Genomic DNA, 16840 nt, shown 5'->3' with positions numbered 1-16840 from the left:
GTCTATCTACATCAAGCATTTTCATGGGTGGGGGTAATTTTGCCCCCAAGAGAGAGAAAATGGATTATTGGAAGGAGTAAATGAAAAAGTTTACTATTTCTGTATAAAGCACAGGCATACGTAAAATACACAAACAGATATACAGTATCCTAGTATCTATAGTATTAAAATATCATGTAATGGGGGAGATGAGGGGTCTAGCCCTGGTTGATGTGGCTCAGTTGGTTGAGCATCGTCCTGTGTTCCAAAAGGTTGCCAGTTCAATTCCTGGTCAGAGCACATGCCTGGGTTTCAACTCAATCCCTGGTAGGGGGTGTGTAGGAGGCAGCTGATCAATGTTCTAGTCTCACATCGATATTTTTCTTTCTCTCTCTAGAATTCAATAAAAAATCTTTAAAATTATATATATATGGCTTGTGAGGTAGGGCAATAATGACAACAACAACAAAAGGAGAGAAACTCTGACCTACATCATGCTTGGGCTTTGTCTAATCTGGTGCAAGGACTGGCCAAAACTGAGGAAGAGTCTTGAGTCCTATCCCAAGGAAGCTCGGGGTAGCAGCTCAGGGTATCCCCAGAACTGACTGCCCACTAGCTAGCTGTTGGTCTTTCCCCAAGCCATCCCTTTCCTATCCTATGCCTGAAAGTCCACTGTTCTGTGCCTGGCATCTTTTGATCTTCTGTTCTTCCTATGGCCTTTCCCCATTCTCCCCCAGGGGGCGCCACAGCTCCCAGGACTGGAAGGAGTTGGAGGCCTCTTAGGTCCATTCTCTAGCTTTGGGCTAGGGCATAACCCTAGAGTTCCTGGAAGAACCAGGAGGGAAGCCTAACCATAGGAGGCACCCAGGAAGCAAGGGTGCCAATGTGGGACAAGGCTTTATTGTGGTGGGGATGGGGTCACAAATAATCTTACTTAGAATTGCTGTTCTTGGATGTTGTCACTTAAGGGTGGGACAGGCTGGACTGGAGTTCTGTTGTCGAGGGACACAGAGACAGAGGCACAGGAGGAGTTCACAGTTTGGTGAGGCATGGTCTTGGGCAGTACAGGTGTTCGGTGGTCTTCATACTCCACGGGATTCTCCAATATCTGGGGCTCCCGTGGGATAGTGGCGCCAATGAAGACCACGTAGATGATGCCACCTAAGTAGGCACCGAGGAGCGGTGCCACCACTGGCACCCACCACCAATTCTTATCCCTGCAGGCAAGAGGCAGAGGCCTGGTGAGGGGGCCGATACCCGAAACAGCAGCTGCATCCACCTCATGCCGAGACGGGTTAGGCCTGAGAGTAGAGGAGTGACCCCCATCCTAACCCAGGAGTCACCCCTGAGCCTGAAACACTGGTCAGCTTCATCCTGATTCAGGGACAGGGGCTGATCTGGGGCAGGAGTTACATTCAGTCCAGAAGCAGGATCTGCAACCGTGCTAATCAGAGGGACGGTCGGGACCCGCTCCTGCCTCCCCAGACCAACTGGCAGCTCTGCAGGACTCCTGTGCTGTTCCTCATATCACCTCCACCCCTCCACATGAAGGAAACCCACAGAAAACTCGGAGTGGGCTGGGCAGGGCAGTACCTGAAGACCTCTGTGCCCCAACCGGCAATAAAGGTGAAGAAGCGGGGAGGTAGGTCCCGGGATGGGTTGATGGCATATCCTGTGTTCATGCCCAGAGACACTCCAATGACAACAATAAGGATGCCAATCACCACGGCCTGTGTCCCTGGCAGGGCTGGGTTGTTACGTTTGTCCGTGATGGCAAGGAGACATAGCTGGAGCATCCCCGTGACGAATACCTGTGGAGCAGATGCCATAGCAGCCACCCAGGCCCCCTAGCCAAACCAGGGCCTCAACAGTGCTCCCAGGCTGAACCCCCTGGCAGAGATATATCTTAGTACAGTTCCCATCAGAGTTCTTATCCCTCTATGGCGAGGGGCTGCCTGCCGGTCCCTTCCTGAGGTGGGGAGGGCCTGTGGAGGGACAACCACCCTGAACCACTGACCTCATCCAGGAAGCCCCTCCACAATGTCATGTACTCAGGAAGGTAGGTGGCAAAAATGTTAGCAGTGGCTACAGGGCCAGTCACTGTCAGATTTCCGCCCGAGTAGTTCATAATGGCTGCTGTGGAGACGAATTAGAGTGTGAAACTTCCCCTAGTTCCATCAACCCCACTGTAGTCCCAGAAATAAGGTGGGAGGCAGGGGTTGGGAGCATCTCCAGGGCTTTTCTCTCCCAGACATTTTCACAGGCCAGGACACTGAGATCAGCTCTGCCCATAACTCAGAGGAGGAGGCTGAGGCCAGAAGTGGACAACCCAGGACAGGACACTCACCGTAGAAGATGCCATAGATGCTGGCAGCAGCCAAGAAGGAACCCACGAACTGACCCAGTACATACACAGGAAACTTCTTCCAGGGCAAGTGGCCTAGTGCACAGTTGGTGAAGGTCACCGCTGCGTTCATGTGGGCGCCTGCAGGGTGGGCAAGTGTGTCGGGAGAGTGAGAGCAGATGCAACAACAGCAACAATATTGAGAGCCCCAACAGTAATAATGAGGCAAGCATTTATGCAGTGCACTCTCACTTAATTTTCACAAGGACCCGGGGCAGAGACCACCATCTCCATTTGATCATTAAGGAACGTGAGGAGTGAAGAAATTAGATAGCTTGGCTAAGTTGACCCAGTCTGTAAAACTGGTGGGTCAAGGAGGCTCTTGAAGAGTCTGGGTGAGAAGGGAGCTTCGGGTATTCTCCCTCCAAGTGGGCAGTGGGTGAGGCGCTGGATGACTGGGAGAAGGGGATGGCTGGGAGAAGGGGATGGCTGGAGGTGGGCAGGAAGAACCTGCCGGGGATCCCTGGCCTTGACAGTCGGTCAGGGCCCAGGCTCACTCACCAGAGACTTTCCCTGCCACGTGCACTCCAATGGCGACTCCAAAGCCAAAACCCAAGTTGACACCGAGGAAGCTCCCAAAATTTTCTCCTAGAACCATATGGGCCACGGAGCCAAGGCCAAACACCTGCGAGGGAGGGCCTCTGAGAGGACTGCCTTCCCAGAAGCCCCAACCTCAGAGGAGGGCTCAGAGCTCAGTTCGGGCTCCTCACCCTTGTGCCCTGGACCTCCCCAAATCGCCCTGGGAGACCCTCTGCCGTGCCCTCTTCCTCCGGAGACTTCCCTCCTCATGACCTCTCCCTACTTGTCCCTGTCAGGGCCTCTAAGACCTGACCAGTGAGAGCGGGGTGGGAGTGTAAAAGGAGCCCAAGTGGGATAGTGGAGACAGAGGCTCTTATGGACACATCCAGACCCCTAGACCCCAAGCCCACCTGAAGTTCAGGGGATGGCAGGGCCTTGAGGCGGACCTGGCTGCTGTGGATTGAACCTCAGAGCATCTCACACTTCAAGCCTAGCCTGAAGGAAGATTCTTCAAGGGATCTCCAAACTTCATGCCTGGGCTCTGCCACATCAGTCCTGGGAGCCAGTGGGGTTCTGACTCGCACCCTTAGCAACATTTCCATTGCCCTCATGTGTAATTCCTGAACTTGCAGCTCTTATCCATCCCTACCTGCTGGATCTCCTCAGGTGACACCCCCATGGACCCCCTTTGCAGGGAGAATAGAGGCCTGAAGCTAGGCCCTCACCTCCTACGGCCACCCATCTGAGTCTATATCTGCCTATCTCTTCAGCTCTCAAACCTGCACCCAGCCTCTCCCTTCCTCTGCAGAGGCCTCCCTCTTGCCTGTATCGTCCACCCTCCCCTTCACTGGCTCCCACAGACTCATGTCTCTTCCTTCCTAAAAGTAATTCTTCCCACCTCAGCCCAGCCTTCCTGTCCACCTGTGGATACCTCTCCCCCTCCTGTCAGGCTCCAGGAAAGAACCCACTGGCTGGCTCCTTTATTCCCTTGCTCTCCCTCCTCAATCTGGCTTCTGCTTCCACATCTCACCAAGACTACAGCTCTCAGAGGGCTCCGGCCCTCTGGTTTCCCAAAGGTCCCTTCAGACATCATCTTACTTGACTCTGCTGACTTTGACTCTCTTAACCACTCTGCTCCTGGAAAGTCCCTCCTCTCAGCCTCCATGACATGTCTCCCTCATGGTGTTCCTCCTCCCTCCCTCCCTCTCTACAGTTCCTTCCCACATCCTTTTCCTTCATCTGCTTCATGAGTGTAGATGATCCCAGGGCTTCATCCCTGGCCCCTTTCATGTCTCGCCCCAGTCACTCTTCTTGAGTCTTCTTACCAGGTCTATGGCTCCAGCTATGCCTCCCGCACTAAAATTCCCAAAACCTGCACCTGGGCGCCCCATCCCTGTTTCCCGATACCCGCTGGAAGCCTGGGTGTTCCACAGGCATCTTGGACTCTCTGTTGAAAGCTCACCATCTCAGAAAATGTGATCCTCATCCTATGTTCCCCATTTCAGTGGCCAAACCAGAAACTTGGTTGTCACAAATGAGAGCTTTCCCTCCTCCCCGACACCCAATCACTTCTGTTTACATTCTTCCCAGATCTTTTTCAGCCTCCTTCTTGCACCCAGAGTGACCTTTCTAACACAGAGGTCTGATCGTGTCTGCCCCTCATTTAAACATTCACTGGCACCCCTTCATTTCTAGGATAAAGTCCAAGCTCAGTAGGCCTCCATTCAAGACTCTTTATAATCTCTGCCTCTCAGTTTCGTATCTGCTCCAGTGTTCTCTATGTTCAGCAATAGTATTACCGCTAAGTAATAATAACCACTTATTGAAAATTTGCTATGTGCCAGGCACTGGTAAACATTACATCTCTCACTTCCTTTAACCCTTACACCAACATATGCATTAGGTACTATCAATCTCCCCATTTGACAGATAAACAATCCAAGGCTTAGAGAAGTTGAGTGACTTGGCCAAAGTACGCAGTCTGCGTGTAGTAAGCCAGAATTTGAATCCCAAGCAGTCACCTATGCCAGACAGCCTCAAACCAAACAACCACACTGCTCCCTGCACGCCTCTGTGTTTTTCCATATGCTATTCCCTCTGTCTGGAATACCTGATCCTAGATCCTGACAAAAGGATAGTCTACTTTAAGGCCACACTCAGCACTTCCTTTGAAAAGTCCATGTGTTTTGGACATGTTGACTCCGAGGAACCTCTAGATGTCCAGACTGCTGGGAGCCAGAGTCTGGATTTGTATCATCCAATGTGATGGCCACCAGCCACATGTGGCTATTATGTGCTTGGAATGTGGCTAGTCCCAACTGAGAGCTGCTTTAAGTGTAAAGTACAAACTCATCAAAGACTTAGTAGGAAAAGGAGAATGTAGAATCTTATTAATAATTGTATATTGATTGCATGTTGAACTGGTAATATTTTGGCTCTATGGATTAAATCTAATTATTAAAATTTGTTTCACTTGTCACTTTTTACCTCTTTAAAACATTTAAAATTACATATATGACTCATATTATATTTCCCTTTGATAGTTCTAGAGTTTTTGAAAAAGATAACCTGGAGAACTGTGGACATGAGGACTACTTCTGAAGCCATCAGGGAGGACGAAAGCAGGAGAGAGGACGCAGAGTGAGAAGGCATCTGAGGGCTGAGCCTGGAGGGCATTAGAAATGCTCGCTGGAGCAGGTGTTGAAATGAAAGAAGAACAGAGAGAGAGTGTATCCTGGACATCAGGGAGAAGCAGAGTTTCCAAGAAGGTTGTGGTCCACACAGTCCGGTGTAACCTTTGGGTCAAGTGCATGAAGGCCGAGAAGGCCTCCCTTTGGATGTGACAATCAGAGGTCATTAATAATGTGATGAGCACTGTATCATGAGGCCATGAGGACAGAAGCCAGGTCTTAGAGGCTGAGAGGTGAGTAGGTAGCGAGGAAGAGTTGAAGGGCTCCAGTGTAGGCCTCCCTTTGTGAACCTGCCTGAGAAGGAAGGGAGCGAGAATGTGATAAATGAAGGGGCTCATGGGATGAAGGGAGGGATGTCTAATTCTGTGTTGTGCTGTTTTCAGTAGAGAGACTTTGGTATGTTAAGATCGAGAGAGGGAGAGGCTGGAGATGAAGGAGAGAGAAAAAGGACGGGGTAAAGTATCTCAATAGACTGAGGGATGGGACTGACAGGATTGAAGGAGGGGCCCTGCCTGAATGGAGGGGGAGAAATGTGGATACACAGGTAGGTGTGTTCTGGTGGTGAGAGGGACAGGTGGGTAAGGAGCCAGACACAGAAGCCCACCTGATGGTTTTCTCTTTCAAGCTGGAGGCCAAGCCATTTGCTGATTTAAAAAACAGGCAGTCCAACCAGCGTGGCTCAGTGGTTGAGTGTGGACCTATGAACCAGTGAGTCACGGTTCAATTCCCTGCCTGGGTTGTGGACTTGATCCCCACTGTGGGCCATACCAGAGGCAGCCAATCGATGATTCTCTGTCATCATTGATGTTTCTATCTTTCTCTCCCTCTTTCTCTCTGAAATCAATAAAAGTATATCTTTAAAAAGAAAAAATAATAAAATAAAAAACAAGCAGAGTACAGAGCAGCTTTGGGGAAGTCTGAGGAAAAGTGAAATAGCCTGGATAGAGTAGGGCAGAGGCAGTGAGCAGGGCCCACTGGGTTCCTCAAGAGCCCTAGGACAGGTGCAGAGGGGCCCAGAAGTGGGCCAGCTTAGGGCCAAGGGTAGGATGAGGCAGGAAATGACAGGAACAGATGGACTGTGGGAGTGGGGAGTGGGGAGTGAGGTCAGGACAGACTGACAGGTTTGGGAGGTGTCAGGAAGTGCAGGGAGTGGAGCCAGCATGGAAGGTCTGAAGACCAAGGGTCCTTATTTCCAAGGAGCTCAGAGCCATTTGCTAAAAATAATGAATGAGCGAATAAACCCCACCTGGTCTCCTGTGTCATGGTTGCTAAGTGGCAGCCATGGGCCTAATCCATCCAACACACGTGCTTGGTTTCGATAACTTAGTTTTGACAATGAGAAGTTTCAGCTTCTCTTGAGGAATCAGAAGCCTAATGCAAACCCACATTCCACCCTGCATGGCAACAGCTGGAGCAGTAGCAGCTGTGTCCTTGCACAGGTCGGCACTCTGCAGTCAGGCCCCCTCCACTCTGAGTTGCTCTCTCTGGCCCCTGGAACGAGTAAGTTTGCACCCCTGCCCTATGGTCCAGTTCACGTCCACAGCTGGTTTTTCAGATCCCTGATGGCGCAGCTCCTCCCTTCCTGGTCAGTGAATGTGGCCAAGTCCTTCCAACAGTCAGAAGGCCAGCCTCGAGGACAACACTCTCATAGATGGCAGAGAGGAACTGAGTAGAACAGCCCATTTCCCTCATCCTGGCCACAGTAAATGGAGCCCAAGGTCACACTTGCTTCTCTTGTAAAACCTTTACCCTGATGATTCATTGAACTTCCTATCAATTTGGCACAGGCCCAACAAAAAACAATAACACAATGCTTAAACCTCCCAAAGTTCTTTTGCATGTGTTACTTCTTTTAATTCTCACAGCAATTCTGAATGGCAAATGTTTCTGCTCCCACTCTACAGATGGGGAAAACAAGGCTGAGAGTGAGGTCTTGGACTATCTGGAGCCCAAAAGTGAGGGCCTTATCTCAGCTGGGGGCTCGTTAACAAACCAGGGTGTTAGAAATCCTGTCATCACTAAACAAAGACACAGAGCATAGAGGTTAAGGGTCAAGACCATGATGTTAGACTAGACTGGATTTAATTTTATCTTAAAATGTGACTTGGGGCAAGTACCAGTCTCATGGAGTCTCAGTTTCCCCCTCTGAGAAATGGGGATAATTTCTCAGAGGGGGGAACTCTGAGGATTGGGAAGGTATTGCACGTAAGGGACTTAGTTTAGAATCAGTGCCTGGCATGCAATAGGTGTTCAATAATAATCTCCATAAAAGGAAGATAAACACAGACATGGGCAGGCATCAATGGGTGGTGCCTTTTTCCCTAAGAGATTTCCAAGGAGCACCCTCCTGCCTCCAGGGTTCCAAGGTTTAAAAGTCCTCATGGGACTGGAATGTTTTGTCATAAATGAATTACTTTGCCCTGTTTTAAGGCAGGACAGAATCCAGTGCTGTCCTCGTAGCTCAGGAGCCAAGCAGGAAGGTGAGTAATGGGGGAGGGAGAGAGAGTGTCATAATGACCAGACACCAACACAGGGGTCCTACATGTGAACTGGGTGTTGGGCTCTTGGTCTTCCTCACACAAGTCTGCCAGCTCAATGTTAGTTTCATGTTTACTAACGAGGAAGCTGGAGTGCTAACAGTTAAGATACTTATGAAAGATCACACAGGGAGAAGGTAGCAGAGCCAGAATTCAAACCCATCTCCAAAGCCCACGAAGGCCCCATTCAGCACATTTTATGACTGAGAAGGCACACTCCGAGGCACAGAGAGATCTGCTCCAGGCAGGATAAGAACCCAGGCATCCAGAGTCCCTTGGGCTCCATAAGTCCCATCATCTCCTATCCTGGGGCGTGCGCACGTGTACACACACACACACACACACACACACACACACACACGCAGTTAGACTCATATTCACGTGCGTGCACACACACTCACTCAGGCACACTTACACTGTCTCACACACCCTGCCTCTCTTCCCACTTCCTCTGGCGTGCTCCTGGCTGCCTTTACTTTTCTTCCCAGAGGCTGCCCCTTCTTTTTATGGACCTGGGTCTCCCTAAGGTGCAGACAAGCATGGCTACACCTCAGGGGCAGAGGCTGGCTGGGGAAGGTGGCAGAGCTGAAGCAGGGGAGGAGGGAGTTTGCAAGATACGGCACCTCCTGGTTGAGGTCTCGTTTCTGTCCTATCACCCACTAAAAGAGCCCTTGCCAGGTCCCCAGTGACTTCCATGTTGTCAAACCGCATGGACCCTGGTCAGTTCTCACCTTCTCTGTCTGCTGACCACTCCCTCCTGTGGGCCCCCCACACTCCTGTCACCAGTCACCGCCCACTTTCTCCTTCCACCTCTCTGGCCGATACTTCCCAGGCCCCTTTGTGTGCCATTCTTCATTCTCTCTCCTCGGCGTACTGTCTCTTCATATACACTCTCACTGAACAGTTTTTTAACCACCACCCATATTCTGATGAACTCTAACTCCATAAGTCCAGCCCAAGCTTCTGTCATGAGCTCCAGGCCCCTATAACCAACCACCTCCTAGATTTCTTCCCGGGCACCTCACCTGATCATGTCCAAACTGACCTTACCTCTCTCCCTGTGCTGGGCCCAGGGCTCAGAATGGCCCCCTTGGCACTTACCCCACATCTATGGCTTAAGAAACCTCCTTGATTCCACTGTCTACAACTGCCTCAAACATGTGCTTTCTTCTCTATCCCTGGACCATTCACCATTCTTTATCCTAGGTCTTTGCAACAGTCTCTTGACTGGTTCCCCTCACTTCACTCAGCCTTGCCCATTCTGTTGAGACTCCACACTACTCCCAGAATTTCCTTCTAAAAATCCAAATCTGACCATATCATTCCCCTGCTTGAAGACCTTCAGTGTCTCCCCTTTGCCCTCAGTATTAATTCTCAAAACCTGACATTTGCCTTGGCCTGTGTGCTCAGTGGTTAGAGCATTGGCCTGCACACTAAAGGGTCGCAGGTTCAATTCCTGGTTAAGGGCACATAACACATCGATGTTTCTCTCTCTCTCTCTCTCTCTCTCTCTCTCTCTCTCTCTCTCTCCCCCCTCCTCCCTCCCTCCTACTCTCTCTAAAAATCAATGGGAAAAAATATCCTTGGGTAAGTATTAACAAAAAGAAAAAACCTGACACTCAACATTCTCTCCAATCTCTTTCCTCTTGGTGTCCCTTCTCCCCACCTCCAGTCATGCCCCCTGACACTCCCCAGCCCATAATTTTGTTCTGCCTCCACAGAGTATGAGCCCTTTCTCTCCCAAAAAGACGGTGATAAAGGCAGAGCTCTCTCCTTACTTTCCTACGCTTCCCCCTCAGGCTCCCAGATCAGAGACGGGAATGGGCAATGTGACCCAGGAGGCCAGCAATGGGAGGGGTCATGGATTGCCCTCACTGAGCCCCAGCCTCATGAATTCTTGGGTTTGTGCCCCTTCCTCAGAGCCCCATCATGACACTCACCATCATGACAAATGTGCTCATGAGCTCGGCCAGGAACTCTCGCACCATCTCCTTCTGCAGTATTGCTTGCACCCTTATTACCACGGGCGACGGGATCATCTTGACCTTGCGGGTGGACCTGAAGCAGCAGCCCAAACCCATAAGCAGAAGTGAGACTCAAGTACACTTGCTACCTACTCATCAGCCCATTGACTCACGGCTGAGTTAATGGGTAACCCAATGGACTGTCCACACACACACACACACCTCCTGTTGCTCCGGGCTGCTGAGACAGCTGGGATCAAAGACACCTGAGTGCCACGGGGACATGGAGCGGGACTGGGGGTAGATAATCGGGTTATGCCTCTTATTCTTTCTGGTAGGGACTGTACCAGTGGGAAGACCACACCAACAAGGCCACTTGGCAGAGGGGCAGTTGGGGATCTGATTGGTGCAACCTGTGGTGCCAAGGAGCCCCGGGCGAGAAGCAAGTGGGAGAGAGCAGGGAGGAAGGTGGAACTCAGTTGTCTATCTGCCTGCCTGCAGGAACCAGGTACCTGAGGACACAGGCAAGACATCAGGCAGGACTGACAACCGAAAGGCATTCTGCACGCAGCACAGGGTGAGACAAAGTCTGCTCCCAGGCTCTATAAACAGCACTCGGGCCTGAAATGTGCACCAGGTTCTGCCAAAGATGAGGGGTTTGCAAAGTGCACCCACTCAAAACCAGGTCAACACAACAGATGTTGAGTGAGTGAGTGAGTGAGTGAGTGAACAAATGAGAGAAAGGGCGAGAGGAAAGAAGGATCTTACTCCTTGGTATATTCTCAGTGCCTAGCACAGTGCCAGACACATAGGTGTTCCAATATCTATAGTGGGATGAATAAAAACTGGGGAATTCATCTGTCTTTCCATTCGATCCCCAAAACTTTCTGCAGTGCCTGGCCCATGGTAGATGCTTGATAAATATTTATTTAATAAACTCATGATTGGATGGATAGAGGAAAAAGTGAGTTATAGGCTCTATCATCTGTTGGGGGTGGGGTGGGATAGAGCTTGAGTTTGGAGGAGATGGGGTGCAGAGGCTAAAGAGGAGAAAGAGGGGTGGAGATAACTCTAAGTGTGGCCTTTGGTGCGTGTTAAGACTGGTGACCCTCCCCATTGACTGCCTGAAGCCGACACTAGGCACTTACTACCTTGCCCTGCTTGGGATAGCAACATCACCCCCACTGCCCCAGGCTTCTTAAATCTCCCCAGCCGCACAACAGCAAAGAGTAAACAGAGGGAGTGAGAAATGTGAACCAGGCATGGATACACCACCTTTTACTTTTCTGGCGGGGCCCCATGTTCATTACTCACCCACCTCAGTCCTTGCTCTGTCCTTATCCCAGGAAAACAAACCCAGGGCTGCGCATTGGAGGGATATAGAGTTGCCTGGATGATCCATTGGCTCCCATCCAACTCCAGCTCCCACGCATCACCATGTATGGTCACCTTGCCCCCAGGACTGGCCTCCTTAGCCCCGAAGAAGAGCCTATGAGCAGCCTGAAGCAGTCAGGGACCCAAGAACAGTCCTGGGAAGGTGCCACAGAGGCAGAGGAAAGGTGGATAGAGCAGGAAGTATGTCCTATGGGGAAAGATAGAGCAAGGAAAAAGGGGTGGGGTGTGATTTTAAATAGAGCAGTCAGAGTGAACCGCATTGAGAATGTGGCATTTGAGCCCTGGCCAGGTAGTTCAGTTAGATGCAGGAGTAGGGAACCTTTTTTCTGCCAAGGGCCATTTGAATATTTATAACATCATCCATGAGCCATGCAAAATTATCAACTTAAAAATTAGCCTGCTGTATTTGGTCAAACATTTAACTCACCTCTAATGCCTTGGCAGGACCAGACCAAATGATTTCGCAGGCCTTATATGGCTCAAGGGCCGGAGGTTCCCTACCTCTGAGTTAGAGCATCATCCTGATACACCAAGATTGCAAGTTTGATTCCCAGTCAGGGCACAGACAAGAATCAACCAATGAATGCATAAATAAGTGGCACAACAAATCAATCTCCTCTCTCTCTCTCTCTCTCTCTCTCTCAATAAATAAATAAATAAATAAGATGTGGCATTTGAGCAAAGACACAGGTAACTATGGGAAGAGTAATTCAGGCAAAGGAACAGTCGCTGAAAGGCTGAGGTAAAGAAGCTCCAGTGTGGCTGGAGTGGGCAGAGTTGGGCTGGGGTCGGGGTAGGTCAGAGAGGAAACAGACTAGGGAGGTAGGCCCTTGGCCATTGCAAGGACTTTGGCCTCTATTTCACCCCAAAGGAACCTGAGCCTGAGAGGGTGAGAGGTAGTGAGTTTAGTTCAGTTGAGCACCACCACTGACCAACCCCTTGATCCTTACCCAGGTCTTTCTGAGCTTCCCTTCACTCCAGGGCCCAGCCTGTGCTTCACTATAGGCACAGGTGGGAGAAGCCCTTTCTCTGGGCTCCATGAGCTACTGAGGGCATCAGCTGGCATGAGGGAGAGGCTTAGAGTGGGACAGAGAGGGCACTGGGTGCACTGGGGGTGGGAGATGGGGGGCTGGTATAGGGGAATGCGTGAGTGCTTACCGCTTCTTCTTGTCTGCTTGCGTCATTCTGGCAGAGATATTTAGATACTGTGGAAGCAGAGAGAGGTCACTAGGGCTTGGGGGTGCAGAACCTGGCCCCACATTGTCATCAGACCTCAGCCTCCAGGAGAAGCCACAGGACCAGTTGCTACTGGTTCCAACCCCTCAACCCAGCCAACCTGGCAGGGAGTAGGCATGCGGTTGGATGTGCTTCAGCCAATGGGAAGAGGTCCTGGAGTCCTACCCCCTCTACCCATGCTGTCCTCAGGACCCTAACCTCTGGACCAGGCCCTTCAGAGCTCCTCTGACCTTCCCAGGTCTGACACACACTTTGGACAGTGGGGATAACCACAGACTCCCCTCAGTGGCTCCACCCTCACACGTGTGGCTATTATTGCCTTGAGTCTAACCTCAAGCCCTCTTGCTGCTGACTTAAACTGTGGCTTTCCAGGGCCTCTTTCTTACACACACATATGCACACAGGATGAGCTTCTAAAAATTCATTTAGTCCATACCCCCCTCAGAGCAAGGTTTATCCTTCTCACCATTCCTGGAAATTCCTTATATTCCCATTTTCCTTGGAAATGGCAGCACGAATATAACTTGAGTTTCCCCATCCCCCTTGTTCTCTAGCCCAATTCCCTCTAGCTGCAGCACAGTCACCACCCTAGTCTGATTGCAGAACCCCTTTAGCCCCAGCCCCAGCCTCTCAAGGGGGAGAGACCACTCCAGCAACGCCAGCAATAACCTATCTCTCTGATTCTCATCCCTCCTGCTTCAATCCAATGTCGCTGGTCTCCATTCTCTCCTGGCCCCACCCCCTCACCCTGCTGACAGCCCAGCGCCACACATCCTCCCAATCTGCTCCACCACTGATCCTCCCAGCATTCAATTTACAGGTAAGGAAACAAGCCCAGAGAGAGCGTCATGCAGCAACTCAGGACTAAACCAGAACAGACATCCAGGCTTTCACCTCCCAACTGGGGTTTCTTCCCCTAATGGTCACATGGTCACCTCTTCCCCATATGGTTCCCAAGGAATGGCATTCCCAGGCCTGGGTCCCAGAAGAGGCCCCCTTGTCCCAGCCCTGCCCTAGAGTCAGACTCACTCTGCTGAAAGGCCTTCTTTCTCAGCGTCCACTTGGGGGCCTTCTCAGTTACAGCAGGTCTCAGTCTTGTTTCTCCATGACTGTCCCAAGCTCTGGCTGCTCCCGCAGCTGGGGCTCCGTTGTCCTTGTGTCCCTGGTCTAGGGCCCGCCCCTCAGCCCTCCTGGGGTGGCTCCAAGTGCTGCTCTGCTCTGCTCTTCTCCTCCAGAGGAGAGGTCAGTGGAGCAGGGGTTTGGCCCGTACCACTTGAGCCAAGTCCAGATGAACTGCCCAGAATAGCATCACTTCTCCTGCCAGCAGTGCCATGGAAACCACGTTCTGAGACAGCCCTTGTGAGGTCAGAGATGGAGCTCAGGGTGGGCGCTGGGCCTCACGGTCCCAGAGGAAGGACCTGTCCTCCAAGCCAAGTGTCCAGCCCAGACCCAGGGGAAGCCCTCCCAGGCCCCAGGCCCAGGGGAGGCTCCAGAGGCTCCTGCACGTCTGGCTGTGGGGAGAGCTGTGCAGAATGTGGATTAGAATGTTCTGGAGATCAACAACCAGGTGGAGAGGTTCAGGGGAGACCCTGGGTCAGTCCTCAGGGAGCCCCTATTCTGAAGGAGGAAGGGGAGACTCAGGCCCTGGACTTACCCAGTCTGAAGGGCAGGAGGACACATGAGCCATATTTGCAGGAAAACCCCAGTCTGAGAGGGGAGGAAGAAAGCCAAGCCCCGTCCTCTGGGGGTCCCTAATCTGGAGTGGGAGAGAAGAAGCCTGGGTCTCAGCCTCTGGGAGCCCCCATCTAAGCAGGGGTGGGACACCTAGGCCCTGTGCTCGAAAACACTTCCCTTGGGGATAGCAAGTGAGGCCCCTGTGGAGGAACCAAAGCTGACCAGAGTATGGGGCTCCGACCCAGGGCTGCAGGAGCTCAGTGACTAAGGTGGGGTCAGACGCCAGCCGGGGACCCACTGCCTTCTGAGAGGACTTGTGGAGCTGGAGCATACCTGGGCCTCCAAGGATGAGGCAATTCGGGATTTAAACAGGTGACCCTGTGCTGAGACAAAAGGGAATGGTTGCTGGTCTGCAAATTGTAAGGAGACCCATGAAGTGGACTAATAGGTGGGAGACAGTAAGTCCAGGGAACTCCCTGTGGAGAGGCAGTGTAAGAGCTGGAATAGGACTGTCCTCTAGAGGGGGCCAGTAGACCAGGCCAGGTCTGGAACCTGGGCTGCCCAGGTCCCCATCCCAACTTGTCCTGCAGGTCATGCTTCAGGGAGAGGCAGGGGTCAGCTGCCATCTGAATCAGAAGTCATCCTTAGGAATAAACTCTTTCATTGCCTGCCCCCAACACCCCCCCCCCCTACACACACACACACACATACACACACACACTCTGAGGCTCCGCCCCTCACCTCTGCAGACTCAAGTGGGCTCAGGATGCTGTCCTTCCTGGGACAGGAGAATGTACCCTGGACATGGGGGACACCTGCCTTTAATCCTTTCTTGTGTGTGCTTTAGGGATGAGGGTGAGGTAAGGGTCAGTGGAGCTGAGGTCTAGGATGAGGTCAGAGCTTGGGCAAAGTTGGATTAGGCTGGTATCAGGCTGATGAGGGAGGAAGGTGAAATCCATGTTGAAGTCAGTGGTTAAGCTCACTTACTGGGCCGGGTGCTGGGGACCAGAGATGGAGAAGACATAGTCCTGTTTGTCTCTTGGGAGAGATAAGATAAATGGCAGGTGATTTAGGATACACTGTGATAAGATGGAGGGAATACGGGCAGCAGCTAAGCCAGGCTGGAGGGAGGTAAGAATTTTCCAGAAGAGATGACATGGGCGCTGAGTCCACCAAGGTGAGTGGGGGAGGGTGGGAGGAGGACGATGATTTGAAGCCCAATGGGATTGTGAGAAAACCTGGGAACTGTGAGTGGCTTTCAGAGGGAGGGCCGGAGAAGTGAGCAGGGGCAGACCATGAAGGAATTTGTCTGCCAGGATACGGGATCAGACTTTATCCCAAGGGCCTGAGGAGCCATCAAGGGGTTCTAAGCAAAGAGAAGAGCAAAGTAGCCAACCTAGGGTCCTTGAGGCCCTGGAGCATCCAGTAGGCCTGAGCTTGGGAGAGGGTTCCAGCTGGAGAAAGAAAGAGAACAGGAGATATCAGCACCTGGGCCTTCACCATGAGAGTCAATGGGATTGCCAGGAAGCGGGAAGGAATGGGGGCAAGAGACAGGGGCAGGCTTCTGGGGACACGTGGGTGACTGAGAAGGAGCAGGTGAGGAGGAGATAGATGCCCATACACTGGGCTGCCAACAGGCTGCCAGGAGCTCGAAGGGGCTGTGGCCCGAATTGGGTGTGAGAAGAGACCAGACTTGATGAGCTGGTGGGATGGAGAGTGGCCACAACAGTGAAGACGTGGTGGCTAAGGAGACAGAAAGATCAACTGTGGAGAGAAGAGAGGCAGCTAAAGGGGCTGCAAGGTTGGGTGTTTGGGTCAGAGTTGGGTCTATACAGAGCCTGGGAGGATCTCCAGGGCCAGTGGGGATGATGGAGAGCAGAGAGGGGACACCCGGGGTCCTATCTGCACAGGGTAAACTCTCAGTAGGGCCACTAGATAAAATATAAGATGTTCAGCTAAATTTGAATTTCAAAGGAACAATATTTGCAATACCTGTAACATACCTATACTAAAACACGATCCATTGTTTCTCTGAAATTCAAATTTTAACTGGCTCTGAACTGCAGTGAACACTGACACACACACACCTGTGCCCACCCCCGCCCCCCCAGGTGTAAGTCCTCACTGGGCATCAAATCTCTGCACAGCCTTGGCGCAGTCCCTGCCCTAGGCCTCTGCTTCCTCATCTGCGAGATGGGGTCGGCAGATATGTGGTCTACCACCCAGTCACTTTTGGCATCCAGACAGGCCCCAGGAAAAGGTTTATGAAGGTAACAACAGCCCATCAAGTCAAAAACTAATTTGGTTGAAAATGAATTGGTAAAATGAGTACGCTACGGGGCAATTTTTGCAAACTTTGATATTTCTTTAGGCATTTAGTCCCTCTTTCAGAAATTGTTTAGTTTTCTTGTTCTAATTTTGTCTGCAATACACTATTTTTAC

General features: G+C 51.5%; 2 protein-coding genes across 5 annotated transcripts in view; one reads left to right on the top strand and one right to left on the bottom strand.

The window, feature by feature from the left end:
- Positions 1-7476, top strand: part of NFX1 (nuclear transcription factor, X-box binding 1) — a 76824-nt gene extending 69348 nt beyond the window's left edge. The window contains exon 25 of the mRNA XM_070431354.1: positions 5446-7476. The gene's annotated coding sequence lies outside the window, so the exon portion shown is untranslated. The remainder of the gene's footprint in view (positions 1-5445) is intronic.
- On the bottom strand, positions 858-13906 carry AQP7 (aquaporin 7). 4 transcript variants are annotated; one of them, XM_070431360.1, is made up of 8 exons: positions 13754-13905; positions 12647-12693; positions 10070-10187; positions 2885-3008; positions 2327-2464; positions 1997-2115; positions 1573-1790; positions 858-1196 (listed from the first exon to the last, which is right to left on the bottom strand). In XM_070431360.1, the coding sequence occupies exons 2-8, from the start codon at positions 12670-12672 to the stop codon at positions 914-916; spliced, it is 1026 nt and encodes a 341-aa protein (XP_070287461.1). In that variant the 5' UTR covers positions 12673-12693; positions 13754-13905; the 3' UTR covers positions 858-913. The 4 variants fall into 4 exon arrangements, with proteins under 4 accessions (XP_070287461.1, XP_070287462.1, XP_070287464.1 ...); XM_070431361.1 differs by lacking the exon at positions 12647-12693; XM_070431363.1 differs by lacking the exons at positions 12647-12693; positions 13754-13905 and adding an exon at positions 11412-11510.
- Between the last annotated feature and the right edge of the window lie 2934 nt (positions 13907-16840).

The sequence above is a fragment of the Myotis yumanensis genome, unplaced genomic scaffold (assembly GCF_028538775.1).
Source record: "Myotis yumanensis isolate MYYU_CA2020_CCGP unplaced genomic scaffold, mMyoYum1.0.hap1 SCAF_12, whole genome shotgun sequence".
NCBI classification, from domain to species: Eukaryota; Metazoa; Chordata; class Mammalia; order Chiroptera; family Vespertilionidae; genus Myotis; species Myotis yumanensis.
The sequence above is the reverse complement of the archived record's forward strand: the minus strand, read 5'-3'. Positions and strand labels throughout refer to the sequence as shown.

Excerpts from the sequence above, each read along its gene's own strand:
- AQP7 (XM_070431360.1), bottom strand. The coding sequence starts at position 12,672 with ATGACGCAAGCAGACAAGAAGAAGCG. Across the intron at positions 2,465-2,884 it reads CGTGGCAGGGAAAGTCTCTG|GCGCCCACATGAACGCAGCG; the intron begins GTGAGTGAGCCT and ends CCCACCCTGCAG. Across the intron at positions 1,197-1,572 it reads TGGGGCACAGAGGTCTTCAG|GGATAAGAATTGGTGGTGGG; the intron begins GTACTGCCCTGC and ends TCTTGCCTGCAG.